Source organism: Puma concolor, chromosome A1, assembly GCF_028749965.1.
Source record: "Puma concolor isolate L17-30 chromosome A1, mPumCon1.1.hap2, whole genome shotgun sequence".
Lineage (NCBI taxonomy): Eukaryota > Metazoa > Chordata > Mammalia > Carnivora > Felidae > Puma > Puma concolor.
Window position 1 is genome coordinate 124,510,483 of NC_141667.1, and position 18,245 is coordinate 124,528,727.

Consider the following 18,245-nt stretch of genomic DNA (forward strand, 5'->3'; position numbering starts at 1 on the left):
TCAGGAAGTTTACACAGCAGTCATAATTCCCCTGGAGCTCCTGGCAGCCCAGGCCAGTCTCAGAGCATTTTCTCAAGGATTTCCAACTCCAGGACATGGGAAATTGGGATAGCTTGTTTCACAGTTTCACAGGTTGGTTTGATCAAGGGGCCTGAACCTTAGGACCTGTTCTGTTTATGGAAGCCAAGCCTTTGATTTTCCCATGGACATCAGGGAGGGTTGAGTTTTAGACCTATGTATACCTAGGGGCAGAGGTTAGAAGGCAGTGCCCCAAACTGAAAACCATCTTGAAGGAGATGGTCAGTTTTTAACCTTTGCTTGCTCTGTTGGTGATCCTCATTCCAAGTTGTGAGGGAGAACTACAAAGCAGCAGTGTGTATATAAGTAAATCAGTAAGTACTCATTTCCGAGAATAAATGTACTTTTTTCAACAAGTATTGAGTTCCTGTCTTGTAGCAGCCATTTTTCTAGACACTGGGATTATAGCAGTGAACAGAACAGAGTCTTGCCCATGATCATGGACATTCCTTTCTTGTAAGGGAAGACCCGCAAATACTGCTTCTTCCAGTGGTAACAGGCTATGCATGCAAATCAGGGTGAGAATAGGGAGCGTGGAGCTGCTGTGTAATCACAGCAAGAAGCATTTGAGAAAGGGCTGAAGGAAGTAAGTGAGCAAGTGCTGTGGATATTTGGGGAAGAGTGTTCCTGACGGAGCCAAAGGGCAAAAGCCAAGCAGGAGCATGGTGGTGGGTTGGAGGTGCAGTGCATAGTCGGAGGTGGAGGCCAGTGTTGCTGGAGCTGAGTGGGTGAGAGGGAGTTGAGGTCAGAGTCTGCTGAGAACAAGTTTAAACATGGCTTTTCAAAAGGGCTTTGCCTTCTACTTTGAAATAGGAAGCCATTGGAGCATTAAAAGAGGACTCAGCACTGTGTGAAGAAACTGAAGAGGATCAGAAGGCAGAAGGGGGGCATAGTTAACTCTTGATTTAGGTTTAGGTCACGATCTTGTGGTTTATGAGATCGGACCCCACACTGGGCTCCGAGCTGAGCGTGGAGTCTGCTTAAGATCCACACCCCCCACCCCCCCGTCCCTTCCCTGCTCACGCGTGTATGGTCGTGCGCACTCTCTCTCTCTCAAAATCAACTTGGGAGACCACTTAGGAGGTTATTTATTAAGGTCAGATTATGGACACATTTTGAGATAGTGCTCATAGGATTTGTTGGTTGATGTCAGATGTGAAAGAAGGAAGATTCAAAGGTGACACCAAAGGTTTTGAGCATTTGCAAGAATGGAGTTGTCATCTATAGAAGTGGGGGAGACTGGGGTCCACAGAATTTCTGGTTTGGTGAGTTTTAGGAAGAAGGTGTAGAAATTTAAGAAAGAAAAATTTTTGACTTAATCAGTTTCCTTAAGGTTTTGGGTCCTTTCTGTCTCATTTTTATTTGGATCATTTCTACCACAATTTTTTTGGGAGAAGTACAGGTCCCGACATACTTTTAGAAATTCTTACCCAGGCCTCTATGATTCATTGTGGTCAGAAGGTGTGAGTACATAAGAACTTTGGGTAGACTTGTTCTCTGGGGCATCCCTCATTTCATGGTTTCCTGGGGCTTCTTCACAAATTACTACAAACTGGGTGGTTTATTTTTTAAAGTTTATTTATTTAGAGAGTGAGTGTGCACATGAGTGGGGAGGAACAGATAGCAAATTCAAAGCAGGCTCTGCACTGTCAGCACAGAGCCCAGTGCAGGGCCTGAACCCACAAACCGTGAGATCATGATCTGAGCCTAAACTAAGAGTCACAGGCTTAACTGACTGAGCCACCCAGGCGCCCCATAAACTGGGTGGTTTAAAACAATAGAAAATTATTCTCTCACAAGTTCTGGGAGCTAGAAGTCCAAAATCAAGGTGGTGTGGGGTCACCCTCCTTCTGAAGCCTCTGGAGAAGAATCCTTCCTTCCTCTTCATAGCTTCTGTTGCCGACCCTTCTTGGCCTTCCTTGGGTTATAGATACATCCTTCCCTTTCTGCCTCCATCAAGGAATGGCATTCAGTCTGTGTCCCTTTTGTCTTCATGTGGCCTTATAAGGACACTAATTATTGGATTTAGGGCCCACCCTAATTCAGTATGACCTCATTTTAATGTGGTTACCCCTGCAAAGACCCTATTTCCAAATAAGGCCACATCCATGGGTCCTGGGGGTTAGGGCTTTAATGTATCTTTTTGTGAGACAGAATTCAACACACATCACATACTCTGATTCAGGTTTGATTGTGAAGGTCTTCTGGGCTTAGGTATCTTTAAGGATGAGACAGAAACTACTGAAAAAGTTAGAAAACAGTTCCCTCTGTGTTAGGGATGACCCATCTGGTAGGATGAAATAAAAATTGTATTTATTTTTTAAATTCTTAAAATAAGTTTTATTTTGAGAGAGCAAGCAAGCCAGCGAGCATGAGCATGAGCAGGGGAGGGGCAGAGAGAGAGAGAGTGAGTCCCTAGCAGGCTCTTGCTGTCAGTGCACAACCCGATCCTGATCCTAGGATCAGGATCCCGTAGGATCCTCATGGGCCTTGATCCTACGAGCCATGAGATCGTGACCTGAGCCGAAACCAAGAGTCACACACGTAACATACTGAGCCACCCAGGTGCCCCCGAAATAAAAAATTTAATGTGCCAAAAGTTTATTTACGTAATTAAAGATTTCAACATAGACAAGTTTATTTTGCGTTATTTTTTTGAAATTTGAAGACTTTAGGTTATAAAGTGGTAAAAATCCTGAAAAAAAAGTCATAGAACTATAAGTGGAAGATAGAAGGAAGAGACATAGAATGATGAATTTTAAAGATAAGAATTTTAACCTGAATTTGTCCAGAGGCCTGTACAGTAGGTAGAAAAGTTCTGGCTGATGTTCCAAGTTTAGTTTTGCCAGCTGGGCAGCGAGTTGACGGAGATAGAATGCAGCAGACCTGATGGGTCCCTGGGCATCAGCTGATGCTGTGGGAGCACAACCCCGCTTGCCCCACTGGCCTTTTCCTTAGATTTCCACAGGGCTGGGAAGGTGCCCAGATGGTACATGGCCCTCACTATTTAGCTCCTGCTCCCCTTCTGTGCAACACCCAGTACATGTACATTCTTCAGTGGTGTGTCAGGAGTTATTAGTATTTCCCTCTTTAAGTCACCACATGTAAAGTCTAGCGATTGTTTATCAAAGGAACTTTGAGTTCCCATTCTGATATCACACTGATAATAAATTCCTTAGCACCAGCATACATCTGTGGCCACTGTGAGTTTTATGGAGCTCCTGTTGTTTGGTGAGGAATGAATGGTGTGCAAGTTGGACAAATGAGAGAGGAGTAGAGAGATATGGCTCTTTCTAGCCTTCAGGAGATTTCAAGTTAGGAGAAGCCAGACGGGAATTAGAGGCTCAGATAAGAACTGATAAAGATGCCACAGCATTGGAACCTATAGGAAAAAGTACCCTGTTGCATTTAATAAATATCTGAACAGAGAGTGGGAGAAGTTAGAAGGATATGTAGAGGGGCATCAGAGATTTTAATGGTGAAGGCCTCAAGCCCCAGAGGCCTTCATTTTGATTTTCTTGCCTCGGTGGTTTGGTTGGGCATCAGTTCCCAAAGAAGGCCTGTCAGGCCAGGCTGCTCACTTGTTCTCTGGCTCAGTCTTTCCCAGGTCATATGGGCACTTGAACGGTCAAAGTGAATCCACAGCTGCTAGGGTGTAGGGGTGAATGAGAGAAGGGCACTGGATGCATCTAAGCTGTCTGGGTCAGGGCTTTGCATTACTGACTCCAGTGTGGCTTAGTCACATGCACCCTTAGGGGATTATTTTGAGTATTTCTGAAAAAGGGAGCCTCATTTCATGTCAAGTGAGAATGCAACCACAAGTATGTCCCCAGGGGAGGGACCAGTGGTGAAGCCACCATATTTTTGGGGTGACCACAGGGCAAATAATGTACAGACATCATTTCCTTTGACTAATCTTTTGTAATCCTGGCCCAGATGTGGCTCCTGAAAGTAGTTTAAGTTCTTTGTCTAAGTTGAGATTTTTAATTTAGGACCCAGATGGGGTAGGGAGGTGAACGTCCAAAAGGTCTGTTTTACTCAGTGTGTCACTGTCCTGGATTCCTGGCAGGCAGCGGTTTCATTAGAAAAGCAGATTTCATCCTGACTCATCTGCCTCGATGAGACGTGTGATACAACTTCTTAGCACTCGTGCAGCCTGCCCTCTGACTGGACAGAACGGAGGGTGCCCAGTCCATTCTGCAGCAGTGGCAGCTACAGGCGCCTGGCCTGGGCTGTGGAAAACCTTGAGAGACAGTCTGTTATGCGGCCGGAGCTTTGTCCTGGAATTTCCTGGCCTTTGTCTGTCTGGTATAACTTCATGTACTGAGACGCCTGTTTTGAGTTCACTTCCTTCTGGGGGAAGAGTGCAGCTGCCTTCCACTGAGCATTTCTGCTTCCTGCACCAAATAACTTGCCCCTGCCTCCCTCATGTCTGTGGGCGGAATGAGGGGAGCACTCTGGGCAGGTGTGTTTGTACCAGGCCCCCAGGAGACAACATGCTAGTGGAAGAAGCTATTGGAGCTAGAGGAGCAGCCATTACCATTGGGCAGAAAAGCTGCATCTGCCAGCCTGGCCCATACCCCCTAACCCTGGTTTCTTTGTCATACTGCAGCAGAAAAAATCCTACCTGGAGCGGAGTGTGAAGGAAGCTGAGGACAACATCCGGGAGATGCTGATGGCACGAAGGGCACAGTAGGAAACCTCTAGTGAAAGCTTCCTGCCCCCTTCTACTCCTGGCAAGGGCAGAGGGGCCCATGTGGGGAAACATCCTCTCTTCTGCCCTGACGGACTTTGTATTTGAGTGATCTGGTAACCCTGTGTTTCCTATTTTACCCTGATCCCCTTTTCGATCCTGGCTCTGCCTGCCACCCCTGCTCGACATTCTTCTCCCCTGGGGTGAGTCCCGAACACCCAGGAAAGATAGGGGCCAGGACAGATAGGGGAGCTCTGCCCAAAGCTACTAGTTACGCTGGTTAGACCAATAAAAGGCATCTGTTCCCCCCCACCCACTCTAAGTCTGCCTTTCTTGAGAACTGAGGGCCAGAGGCTTTCAACCTCGGCTCCTCCCTGACCTGTCCCCCTCCAGAGCATTGGCTCTGTTCCTTTCGCATTGAAGCCTTTCCTGGTTCTTTTTTTTCCTTTCTGTTCCTTTGAGTAAATCCTACATCTGAGCTTCCATGCAGATCAGGAAGAAGGGAGACCAGGGTATAACCGAATTTAAGTGAACCTTGGTGGCATTCTGCCTAAAGATTCCTTCCCTGTTTCCTCCCACATGTTCCATGCGAAAATGCAGTCAGGCTGTCTTCCGGTGGACAGTACAATCCTAAGGCCTACTAGAGGCTTAGGGGCAGTGGTGTGCTGGAGCTGGCTTGTACTGGCTCTGGAGAGCCAATTATTAAAAATCAAGTTATGTAAATATGTAATCCTATTTAAAACAAGGGTAATAAATATTCAGACTTGTCCCTTCCTAATTACTAAATCTGGCCATTATCTGTTTCTGAGGTTAACAGTCTATCGCATCTGGATGATGGAAATTGGTGTATTCCTGCGCTTTTCTTCCTAACTCCACATCAAGTTGGTAGGTTGAAATCAGCTATTGTGGGATCATTTACTCCACAGTAATCAGGTGATGGACAAAATATGGTTTTAAAGACAACTGGTAGTTAAATATTTATGAGCACCTCACTGCCACTGCTTCAGAGTGCAGGTGGGCAGGCTGAGATCTGTCAGCTGTAGCCTCTCAGGGCCAGCTGACGGATATTGACTTGCTGTTATGGCGGCTCAGCGCCACCCTGTGGCCAAAGCTGAGATGGATGTGGGTGTGTGTGTAGAGGGAGGCGTGTGACAGCAGAAAAGAAGGCCTATGGAGCAGCCCATAGTTACCGAGAGGTCCTTTTCCTAGGCTCTGGGTACAAGCACATAACAGTTTGGTGAGCTTATCTCTTCAGCAGGACCAGGGAGAAAATGCTAGCCTGGTGAGAACCTGTCTTCTAATAGCACCTACCCACAGTGGAATAAAAAGGCAAATAGACCCCTCCTGGGGTACAAACCCAGGGCTTGTATCCTGTCTGGAATAATTCAGATGGTTGAGGTTTAGACCAATTTATTGAAACATACAGGGTGTCAGCAGAGAAATCATTCAGTGTGATTACATCATGTCACTACCTTGAATGTATAATTTTAAAATTATAAATATATATTTTATAACTAAGCCTTTGGCCAAAAAAATAAGTCATTTAGCACATTTGTGAAAGGCCAATAAGAAATGCATTTTGAACATTAAAAAGATAAAGTCACTGAATTAAACAGCAGTGCAACCCCTGCTAATAATCTAGAATCCCACTGTGTTGAAGGTAGAAATGTCTGTGCAGAGCTAGTCATTTTCATTTATTTCAGCAATCAGAAGAGATGGGGCAGGCACACCTGTTGAAGGCGGTGGCAGAGTTGGCAGGACCGGAGGGCTGGTCAGGTCAAGTGAGCATGTCCCAGAGACAGCAGCAACAGAGTGCAGTCCAGCAGGCTGTGAGGCAGGTGGATGGGCCCAGGTCATCCCGTCTTTGGTCTTCCACCACATACACTGGAGGGGAAGTAGAGAGAGGGTGAGACTGAACTGGCACAAGCCCTACAGAGCCAGTGCTGACCAGACCAGATGACTGGAGGAAGGGTGGCTTAGTTCCTCAGCTACTTTGTCTCCTCTTCATAAAGACTTTTATCCCCGTAGGGACAGGTACTAGGGAACCAACAAAGTGGCCTCACAGCAAGGCAGCCAGAGCAATAAGAAGTGTCCATTACTGTCCAGAGTTGGCTAACCCTGCTCGGTTTATAAACAGGCAGCACTATGTCCTGTGCCTAAGATATGGCTACGCCATTTCCCCAAAAAATCACCTAAAAAGGAACTGCAGGCCTTAAAATAACAACCCAGAATCCTCATCTCTCAAACCTGGGCAGTGCTATCAGAACGTCCCCCAGCCTCTTAACTTTCACACAGAGCAGGAAGAGGCAGGGGTAAAGACCTGGTCAAGTGTGAGGGATTTTCTCAGAATGGGGTTGGAAATCTGAGCCCTGTCAGGGCTCAGTGCTCTATTAAGAAATTTGCATGCTAAACAAACTCACAGGTCTTGAAGGACCCCAACCACCCTTTACCAGTCAGCAGACTTGTAGCCGACATCACCCTCTCTTCCTGTAAGTACATACATAAGATGGCTGATGGTCAGCCTTGGCCTCAGAGGATCTGTGGCCACTTGTAGGAAAATCTCAAAACCGCAGCCACCGCGAAACTCATTTATAAGCAGTGAGGATTTTAAACTTTTTCAAAGTTAATGAATCTTAACAAATTAAGTTGGTCCTTCGGCAATCTTCTTTCAGTTCTATTTTTGTTTATCTATTTTTATGCCTCCTCTCTTGGCCAGTCCTCTCCTTGGAGCCTGGTCAGTAGTGAGGTTTTTTTTTAATGTTTGAGAGAGAGGGAGAGAGAATCCCAAGCTGGTAGCACAGAGCTGGATGTGGGGCTCGAACTCCCAAACCATGAGATCATGACCTGAACTGAAATCAAGAGTCAGATGCCTAACTGACTGAGCCACCCAGGAGCCCCAGTACTGAGCTTTTCCAAGCTGTCCCATTGAGGCGGTGCCATCCACAGGCCTCTCTTTCTCCTCTGGCACAACTTTCAGGTCAGCTGCTTTCATCTGACCTGGCTCAGCAACACAAGCAACACTGTTCTAAGGTCTGGCAGACAACACCCAGCCCCGGGGAAAGCCTAGTGAAAGAGAAGACAGCCCATTTATAAGGTGCATTACCTGATTTAGTCTTAACAGTAGTACCTGACTATAGATAATACCATCATTCCTATTTCACCGGTAAGAAACACAAGGCTTAGAAAAGTTTCTTGTTCAAGCACACATTATCACCTGAGGCAGGCACAGGGTCTGAACCCAAGGCCTCTGGCAAGCCAGGATAAGCACAGGACTGAATGGGCTCGAGGACGGTCTTCACACCAGTCAGAGCCCACCCCACCCATGAAAGGCCTCGGCAGTCCGGACGCGGGGGTCACCTCGGCAGGAAAGTCGTAGGCAACGGCTTTCACCTGCTGTCTGCCTAGATGACCTGACCCAAGTCCCGGGCCTCCCCTGATCCTGCAGTGGGCAGCTTCCGACAGGGAAACGACACAACTAGGTGCAGACACCCTGGAATAATTCCTTACCATTTATTGTCCCTGCTGGAGGGCTGGCTCTGCTGCCTGGGGACAGAAGGACCCTCTCTCCTGCCAGTTTTACAACCAGTCTGCTTAATGCAGTCCTGAGACCCAGCCCAGTTGCCATGTGAGAGGTCCTGCAGCCTCTCTCAAACTACCATTTGTTGAGATCACAATTGTGCTGGGACCTGTGCCAAGGGCCTTCTGTATACAGTACCACTCAGTGTTCACAAACCTGTGATACAGGTATCGGGACACCTGTCTTCCTCACTGCTTTTCCTTGGCCCTGTGCCTACTCCTGTTTTACCACAGAGCTTCATCAGGGAAATAAATGTCCCGGACTTGCTTCCTCTAACACCTTTCTCCTTCAGTTTAGTCAAGTTTGTCCTTGCCAAGCCTTCTTTCATATGACAAGCTTCAAAACCTGGGGCAATACTCACAGTGTTTATAGAGGGAAGAAATCAATCTGGCTACAGGACAGAACACTTCAAACCAAAGGGCTGTGTCAACCTCAGGTGGGGCAGTTGGTGCTGGTGCATACGTTAGAATCCCTGTCAGTTATTCCCTGGATTACCAAGTCTTCCAAAGCCCTTTTGACCTTCTCTTTGCCATTAGCTGATGACAGAACCTCTGACCCCAAACTATTGGAAAAGTAGGGGGAGGAAGAGGGTGTGGAGAGTAGGTCTGGAGGTTGGAGTGGCCCAGGAGAAAGCCCTTGAGGCCTCACAGTTCCTCCTGGCACCCCTCCCCCATGTGGTCCAGGAATGGCATACAACTGTATCTTCCTAGATGCCCTACCTACATGGCGGGTGTGAGGTCCTGCATGTCCAGAGGCTGCCTCCTGCACTGAGCAGCATGGCCCAGTCAGCCCCAGGACCACCCCACCCAGGGGGCCTTACTGCTCTTCCCCTACTCTGCCCCTCAGTGGACCATCTGCCCGGGAGCTCCTACACTGCCCCAGATGACTGGCCAGCTAGTATGCAGCCCACTCCGCCCAACTCCCTGGGTACTTGAAGCCAGGGGACTTGTGTGCACTGAAGCATCACTGACAGTGCTGGTCACCAGGCAGGAGCTGTGTCAAAGACGATTCCAACACAGGTGTTCATACCCCCCTGGCAACTGGCCTCTACTGGCAAGCAGGGTATAAAAAGGGGGCAGCACCATGGTTACACAAGATGTTAAACATTAGAGGAAGCTGGAGGAACAGTACAGAGAAACTGTACCATCTCTGCAACTCCTGGACCAACTGGAACATTGCCCTTCCAGGCAGTTCAGCAGTCTGCTCAGGTTGGGAGGCAGGTTCTGGTGCCTGTAGGTGCCGCTCAGATTGAGCTGCTTCTTACAGATCATATGCATGCCCTGGGGCCAGCCTGGGGCCAGGGGCTGGGCTCTACCTTTTTCTGATGGATGCAGGCAGGGCCTTATGGACTGGCTTATATTCACCTCAGCCAAAAGGCCAACCCTCCCCACTTGCATTTGGTATCTCCCTGCCAATGCCGCCAAACTCCTACCTCTGCCCTAGCCCTAGGGGTTCCCCTCACCAGCTTCTCTTACTCCCAGATAGCCCTTTGGCAATGACCCTCAATGAGGAGCAGCTACTCAGAGCTTTGCCACCTGAATCCAAGTGCAGAAGTGCTGTGTGCTTGATGGTAGTGAAGGGGGTTGGTGGAATGTGCAGGGAGGGGTGTACATGCACACAGGTGTGACCCCAAGACCCAGAATACGTCAGAAAGGCCTAGGTTAGTCTCGGGTGCAGGGTGTCTTTGGAAGGAGCTGAGTAGCTTCTAGGAAAGTCTCCCACCAACCTTTCTTGACTCGGTGCCGGAAGCAGTTGAAGACAGATGGAAGACACTTGGAAGCATGCCTGCAGCCCCCCATGTCCAACAACCTGCCCACCAAGCCCTGGGGTCTTTTCCAGAGTCACCAGACTCGCCAACCAGCAGTCCCAAGTTTGGGACTACTGTATTGTACAAGCCTCGTGGGGCCATTCACGTGCTACTCAGAAACCTACTTCTGGGCAGCAGTGGGCATGTGGAGCGCCAGGCAGAAGGGCCAGGGCAGAGAAGACCTGCAAGAAATTTGAGCAGAGGCCTTCTCAGCTAAAGGCTCCAATTCCTCAATCACCCCTGTCCTGGAATCTGAAACCTTCACTTGGCACAGCCCAGACATTTTAAATGATTAATCAAGCGCTTTGAATTGGTGATACAGTCTTATTAGGCCCTCCCTTTTTGTGTGTGCATCTGTAAACAGTCCCAACCTGGGAGAGATCATAAGGAGAAGCAAGCAAAAAGACTGGGGTCTCCCAGAGAGTTCTCACGTCTGGGCCTTTTAACACTCCAGCAACTAGGAGGCTGCCCCCTGGCCTCACAGCCCACATCACTGATGGACACCCAGGACTGCTCCTCAACCACTGAGACTACCATGGCCATTGGAGCCCCCAGGAAGTGCCCTCAGCAGAGATGGTGGCTTTGCCAGAGGCAGGAAGCCTGTAGTCTGTACTCAGCTGCCCTTGCCCAATCTTGAGAATCTAGACCAACAGAAGGCAGCCAGTCTCCCAGGAGGTATCAGATGATGCCAGAAGAGCCCTCCTACTGCTCACACCAAAATCTTTAAGCAATTTAGCAATGAGCAAAAATCTCAAGATAGCCATAGGGATGGATCCTGTTCCTTGTAAGCAGCAGAGAGGAAAGCACACAATTTGCTGAGGACTCATTTCACCTATCCTTGGATGTGCATGTGCAGCAAGATTATTTATTACTTGGCACACAGGGATGCACGGGTGAGAAAAGATGTCTCAAAGGCACTACCACTGTGCCACCTGCTCTCAGAGCCCAGGTACGTATGCTGAGGGGAATGGTGATGGGAGAAGGGTGATTAGAAATGGTGAAGGCAGATGAGGGGGTACAGTTTTCATTGGCGTGTCAAGGTTAAAAGCAGGAAAGGTTGGGAAAATGCCTACTTTCGTCTTCCTCCACAGGCAGGATGTGGGTCTGGTACGGCCAGACCTGGCTTAGGCTCTGCAGTAGCAGCTGTCTTTGCGGGCCTAAGCTCATGACGTCCCCAGGCCTCTCGGCCCACTCTGCTCCTCACGCCTCCTCCTCCTCCTGCGCCTCTAGTTCTGGCAGCCCTGTCTGTGAATTTAAGTCTTCCAGGATACCCACGCCAGGTGCTTTGGTATGGGAGACAACGGCAGCCAGTTCACCCACCCACCCATGTAGCTACTGACTGCCATCCGAGTGCCCATGAAGCCCATCATCCATCATTCTTTAGGCATCGAGTGCCAGGTGTGTATGTGGATTGGTACAACAAGGTGAGAGAGCCTGCTGACCTCCATGAAGGCAGTTGTTTGGAGATCTCAGAGGTGCACTTGCCACCATCCTGTGAAGGAAGCAGTGGCTAGACAAAACCAAGATGGAACCTTCTGAGTGACAAGGGTCTAAGGAGCCCCAGTCCTCCAAGCCCCCAACCCCCTGTGGCTCGGTCACCAGGCCAGCATGCTAGCCCTGTCCACCTCCCTATCAGTCGCATAAACCAGAGACCTGATAAAAAATTTTTTTTCCATAAACCACAAAAACAACCACATTTGGACACATTGTGCCCGTCTGACAAGTAGGACTGCAGTGCCACCACCTCCTGTGGCCTTATCCTTGGGCTGGACCTGCTGGGGCCACTGATCCTTGGGGATCAGGTTGGCCAGTTATTTTGTGGCAAAAGAATGCTGAGCTCAAAGAAGGGAAGTAACTTGACTGAGGTCACAGAATGAATGAAAGGCAGGTCATGGCCTCTCCCCCGGCCTTCCTGCCTCCTTTGCTTATCAGTTAGGCTCACTTCAAATCAGATAGGAAGCCTGGCTCCAAGTGACCTGAAATGTGGCTGTGTATGGAGGGGTGAAAGGCCCTTCTTTGGGCCCTGCTCTCCCTCAAAAATCCACGGTGTTGGGAGAGCAAGATCTAGTCCTTGCCCTGTTCCAGAGTGTGTCCCCAAGATAGTCGAGTCCACTACTTCAGAACGACGTGGTCAACAGCTGACTGACTAGGAGGCAGAGTGAATTTCAGGGACCTTCCTCACACTTGAGTTTGCATTCCCCAGGCAGGCAGGCAGCAAGCGGGTGTGCTGGCGCAGAGGGAGGTGCTTCCAGGGGGTGGGCAAGGAGAGATGACTGTTCTCTAAGGACAGTGGCTGTGTACATGGGTTCCAGAGGGGCAATGACCAAGTTCCAATCCTGAAGCTGCCGCTGACTGGTTGTGTTCTCTGCGTCCCAGTCTTCTCACTTGCAAAATGAGGGAGGGGGCAGTAGTATCTAAGAGGCTAGGTTTTCTGACAAAAACATAAGCAAATAAAGTGCTTGGCCCAGGGCCTGGCATCAAGCTAAAGGGGGAAGAGGACTTACGTAAGAGCCACAATAAGATGACGTCCTATGGAAGAAATCACCGGAAACCTAGGTTTTCTTATTCTGGGTCTCTGTGCAAGCAGGGGCTCCTCCAACCAATCCACATTCACATTGGGATGTGTGTGTGTGTGTGTGTGTCCCCAAGTCATCACCGGAAGACAAAAGCAGGGACACTGGCAGTCACTGCAAAGCACAGCTGCTCAAAGAAAAGGGGAAATGGCCAGAGAAGAGGCAAGGGGCTGTGTATATGCCCGGGGGCTAGGGAGGCAGAACACTAATACCTCAGCTGTTAAGACCCCTCAGAGACCAGAGAGGGTGCAATATTTGGAAACATTTCATTAGTACATTTGAGCATTTGCCTGTTGGATAGGAGGAGTTTGTGGCTGTCATTAAGACAATGGAGACACAAAGGTCTCAGGAGAGAACAGGATATGAAACAATATGAAACGATGGTCAAGGAGGAAAGGATGTACACATTTAAAAGACTAGGAGTTGGGAAGCCTGAGTTTTTTTTTCTGAAGACCGCCAAGAAACTGGGGAGGGGACTGAAGGTCTCTAATGGGAAGGAGTAAACAGGATGACAACACAAGCAACAGCCGATTCCTTGGCACCCCACTCTTCCACTAAAAGTCTGTACCACTGCCTCAGACCAGGAGAACCATGGGCATGAACAGAGGAAGAGGTCTACAAAGATCAAGTTGTGAATGATGGCTGACCTGCCCAAGCCCTTCAATGTTCTGGTTGTCTTTTCCTAGCCATTGCTATCCACTATTATGTAGACCACACCTCATTTACTGCCAGACTTCAGAAGACACGACTATAATCAATCATAACCCAGGGCTTTTAACTCTGGAATAATCACCACACAGCTAATGAAGGACGAGGCTGCCTTATGTCATTAAAGGTTATATAGCACCTAAGAGCAAGCAATATCCTTTAAAAAAAATTTTTTTAAGTTTATTTTGAGAGAGAGCATCCCAAGCAGGCTCCAAGCTGTGAGCACAAGAGTTGGATGTGGGGCTCCATCTATCAAACTGTGTGAGATCATGACCTCAAGTGAAATCAAGAGTCACACACTTAGCTACCCAAGCCACCCCATGCAATCTCATTTAAATACTCATCAGGCCCTGTAACGATCTAAAGATTTAATGCAATTGTAATAATAAAAAAAAAAAAAAATCCCATCACACCTTTTTTAAACTGATTCTAAAATTTGTAGAAAGGCCAAAGAACTAGAATAACTAAAACAATTTTGACAAAGTTGGAGGAGTTAGACTATCTTAAGGTTGAATATCAAGCTACAGTAGTCAAGACAGGGTATTGGCAAAGGGAATGACACAAAGATCAAGGGAACAGGAGAGAGGACAGTAACAGACCCACATAAACATGGCCAGTCAATTTATGACAAATATGGAAAAGCAATTCAATGGAGAAAGGACAGTCTTTTCAAACAAATGATGAAAAAACTAGCATGAAAAACATTTTAAACCTCACATTTTATGTAAGAATCCAAAATGGATCACAGATCTAAATGTAAAACATAAAACCAAACACTAGAAGAAAACAGAAGACAATCTTCATGACCAGGGATAGGGAGACTTCTCAGACCTGAAAGCCTTTTTCTCTGTGGAAGACACTTGAGGGGATGAAAAGACGAGCCACAGACTGGGGAAGAAATACTTGCAAATACAATCCCACAGAAGACTTGTATTTACTTTATCTAAAGACTCTTGAAAAACACTCCACAGTAATAAAACAGCTCCATTTAGAAGTGGCCAAAGGACTCCAATACTTCACCAAAGAGGATAGAAGGAGGGCATTTAAGTACATGAAAACATCATTAGCCTTTTAACAAATGCAAATTAAAGCCACAATGAAATACCACTATACACCTATGAGAATGGCTTAAAAAAAAAAAGTACACCATCAAGTACTGGCTAGGATACAGAGCAACTCGAACTGTCAGTTATTGCTGATGGAAATGCAAAATGATACAGCCACTCTGAAAAATAGTAGCTGTTTAAAGTTAAACATACACTTAATCATATGATCCAGAAATTCCACTGCTGGTTATTCACCTTTGAGAAAAGAAAACCCGGTCACACAAAAACTGTAGCAGTTTAAAGTTAAACATAACACTTAATCATATGATCCAGAAATTCCATTTGTAGGTATTTACCTTAGAGAAATAAAATCTTATGTTCATACAAAAACCTGTACATAAATTTGCAATTACCGAAAAGTGGAAATAACCCAAATGTCCATCAAGAGGTGAATAAAATGGTGTCTATATACAATGGAATGCTATCCTTAAATCAAGTACCCACCAGAACTTAACAAATATACTAGCAGTTACACACTGATGATTTTATTTGCAAGGCAGTATAGCAGAGGGACATTCCAGGGCAAAACCCACCCAAACTAAATCTCCCTTTGCCAAATATACTGGAAAACCTGGAAAGACCAAAGGCTTTCCAATCTATTCCTCAGGTCCTTGGGATCCCATAAAAAGGCAGGAAGTGCCTCCTTGCCTCAATAGCAATTGCACAGATTCTATTTTCCATACTAGAATTGCTTGTAACGTTTCTTTTGAAAAGATCTGTATTAGATTCCTCAAACTTGGGAGGCAATGAAAAAAAAAAAAAGATCTGTATTAGAAAAGAAGGGCCTCCCTGAAGCATGGATGTCATATGCTTGGTTATCTATGTGTAGGACCCTCTGACAAACACCCCAATTTGCTTGAGGAGCAAGGTTTCCTCTGTCAGTAGCTTGACCTGCTTACATGGTGCCTGGCATTTCTAGAACTTGATGTCTTACTGCATGAAATTTTACTGCTTCCAGTGTGGCTGGGGTTCCAAGCCTTCATGCCCCACCTGGTTCTTTGCACCTCTGGACTCTTCTTTTTCAGGCCTACACAAATATCCACCTTCCTCCATACCCAAGGAACCCTGTTCACTGGTCCTAGCAGTCCTGTCTTTCCCTGTTGGTGTCCTTCAAAGAATAGGAACTAGAGAGAAACCCACCCCACCCCTCAGTGACAATAGTGTGACTAAGTCCAAGTGGGTTTTTGTTTTTGTTTTTGTTTTTGTTTTGGAGAGAGAACATGCCAGTGGGGGGAAATGGGCAGAGGTGGAGGGGGGAGAGAGAGAGAAAGAGATTAAGAATCTCAAGCAGGCTCCACGCTCAGCACAGAGCCTGGCAAGGGGCTCAGTCGCACATCTCTGGGATCATGACTTAAGCCAAATTCAAGAGCTGGACACTCAACTGACTGAGCCACCACAGGTACCCTGGACATCCGTGAATTCTTACCTTACTGGACCTTCCAGCAACATTTGATGGTAACTCATCACTTCCTTTCTCTTAATACACATTCTTCTCTACTTCAAGGACACCCCATTCTCCTGGTTTTCCATATCTGACTCCTTTGTAGGTTTCAACACCTATAGGTCCAAGCTAGTTTTCCTTAAAGCTCAGTCCTCCACTGCCACCTCTTTTCCCTACCCACCTTGATCTCATTCATGCCCACAGCTCCTATTACCACCAACATGCCAGTGCTTTCCATGGCGCTATATCCAGCCCAACCTCTCCTCTAAGGTCCAGGGGTATGCAGCTGCTTACCTGACATCTCCACTGGAATGTCTCATTGACGTCTTGACACCTCCATCTAACCCAACATGTTCAGAGCCCAACATGGTTTTCTTCCTCCCAATTAGAGTACCTTTCTTTTGTTCCCAACATCCACAAACCCTAGGCATCCAGTTCCTCAGAAGCTTAGGAGTCATCCCTGACTGTGCCTTTCTCCTTCAATCCCCATATCCAATCCACCACCACCTCCTCTTGATTTTACTTCCAAATATCTCAGATGCATTCATGCGAACCTATGCCCTGTCCAAATCATTCTATATATGGAAGCCAAAAGGATCTCTTAAAAATGCCAGTTTGGTCATGTCATCCCTTTAACACCCTTCAGTGGCTTCCCACCTCTCACAGAACAAAAACTAAAATGTTTAACTGGGATTAGGAGCCCCTTGTCTTGCTCTTGCCCGTTTCTCATCTGTCCCCAACATCCCATTGTTTTCTGCCATGATGATTTCCTCTTCTGATTTCTCAAAATGAGTCATGTTCTCTCCTGCCACTGGGCCTCTGCACCTGCTCTTTGTACAACCATTTTGCCTATTAATACCTATTTGTCTTTCAGATCTCTCCCAGACTATTCAAGAAGCACCCCCCCCCCTTTATGTTTTCATGGCAGTATGTATCTTCTCTTTGTTTTTTTAAATTTTTTTTTTCAACGTTTTATTTTTTTTGGGACAGAGAGAGACAGAGCATGAACAGGGGAGGGGCAGAGAGAGAGGGAGACACAGAATCGGAAACAGGCTCCAGGCTCTGAGCCATCAGCCCAGAGCCCGACGCGGGGCTCGAACTCACGGACCGCGAGATCGTGACCTGGCTGAAGTCGGACGCTTAACCGCCTGTGCCACCCAGGCGCCCCTGTATCTTCTCTTTGTAGGAAAGAAGAATATTAAGTATTACCTGGGGGATTATTTAATGTCTGGTTCCTTTCCTAGAATGGAAAGAAGCTCCATGATGGCAGGGAGGGGGTCTCTTCTGTGTGGTCAATTACCTAACACAATGGAAATGGTCAGCATTTAGTGAATGAATGAATGAATGTTGCTCCTTGTAGACTGGTGGTGGTTCCCCAGGAGTATGCATGGTGTGTATTGAAGAACTCCTCCCACAGTTTAAAGTGTCCCAAACAGGGTGGGGGGTGTCTGGCTGGCTCAGTTGGTAGAGCATGTGACTAATGACCTTGAGGTTGAGTTTGAGCCGCAAGTTGGGCGTAGAGATTATTTAAGAAAAAAATAAAATTTAAAAATAAAAATAAAGTGGGTTGTGGGAGGAGGGATGGGCTAAATGGGTAAGGAGCATTAAGGAATCTACTCCTGAAATCATTGTGGCACTATATGCTAACTTGGATGTAAATTAAAAACTTAAATTAAAATTAAAAAAAAGAAAAGAAAGTGCCCCAAGGCAATGCTGTGATAAAACTGGGTTAGAATCTTCTCATCTCTGACCCTACTGGAGTGTAGAAATTATTTTCACCAGAAATGTAATATTTTCTTAAAAAGAATCCATCCACAATCCAAAAAATCTATTAAAACTAATGTACCTCAGAAAAAATCCAATTTTAAAAGCCAACATAAGGCTATGCAAAAGCTATGTGATGAAAATTATACGATTTTACTGGAGGACATAAAAACAACTAAAGGGAGAGATACCATGTTTATGATAGGAAGTTAGTACTATAAATATGTCAACTCTTCTCCCAATTATTCTGTAACTTACATACTCTTCCAATTAAAGCCAAACATGTTGCTTTTCTAGAGAAATTGACACATTCATCGTAGAATCCAGATTAAAGAGTAAAAGGCCACGAATAGCCAAGCAAATTCTGAAGAGGAAAAAGGGGTATATGTACATATGTGCTAAGGGTAGGAAAGATGCTTATTGGACCAAACCATTCTGATTCTAGCTTGTTCGTATAGGGGAACTTAGTATATGACCAATCTTATTTCAGATCAGTGG

The 18,245-nt window shown here is 46.7% G+C and overlaps 1 protein-coding gene and 1 long non-coding RNA gene across 2 annotated transcripts in view; one reads left to right on the forward strand and one right to left on the reverse strand.

Moving 5' to 3' along the window:
* Positions 1-5,549, forward strand: part of PFDN1 (prefoldin subunit 1) — a 72,323-nt gene extending 66,774 nt beyond the window's left edge. The window contains exon 4 of the mRNA XM_025923653.2: positions 4,691-5,549. Within this exon, the coding sequence (XP_025779438.1) occupies positions 4,691-4,774 (84 nt within the window). The 3' untranslated portion in view covers positions 4,775-5,549. The remainder of the gene's footprint in view (positions 1-4,690) is intronic.
* An 895-nt stretch (positions 5,550-6,444) lies between these two features.
* Positions 6,445-14,265, reverse strand: LOC147584425 (uncharacterized). Its single transcript, XR_015249606.1, has 2 exons — positions 8,710-14,265; positions 6,445-6,655 (listed from the first exon to the last, which is right to left on the reverse strand). It is a non-coding gene; the product is annotated as an uncharacterized LOC147584425 (long non-coding RNA).
* Positions 14,266-18,245: the final 3,980 nt, after the last annotated feature.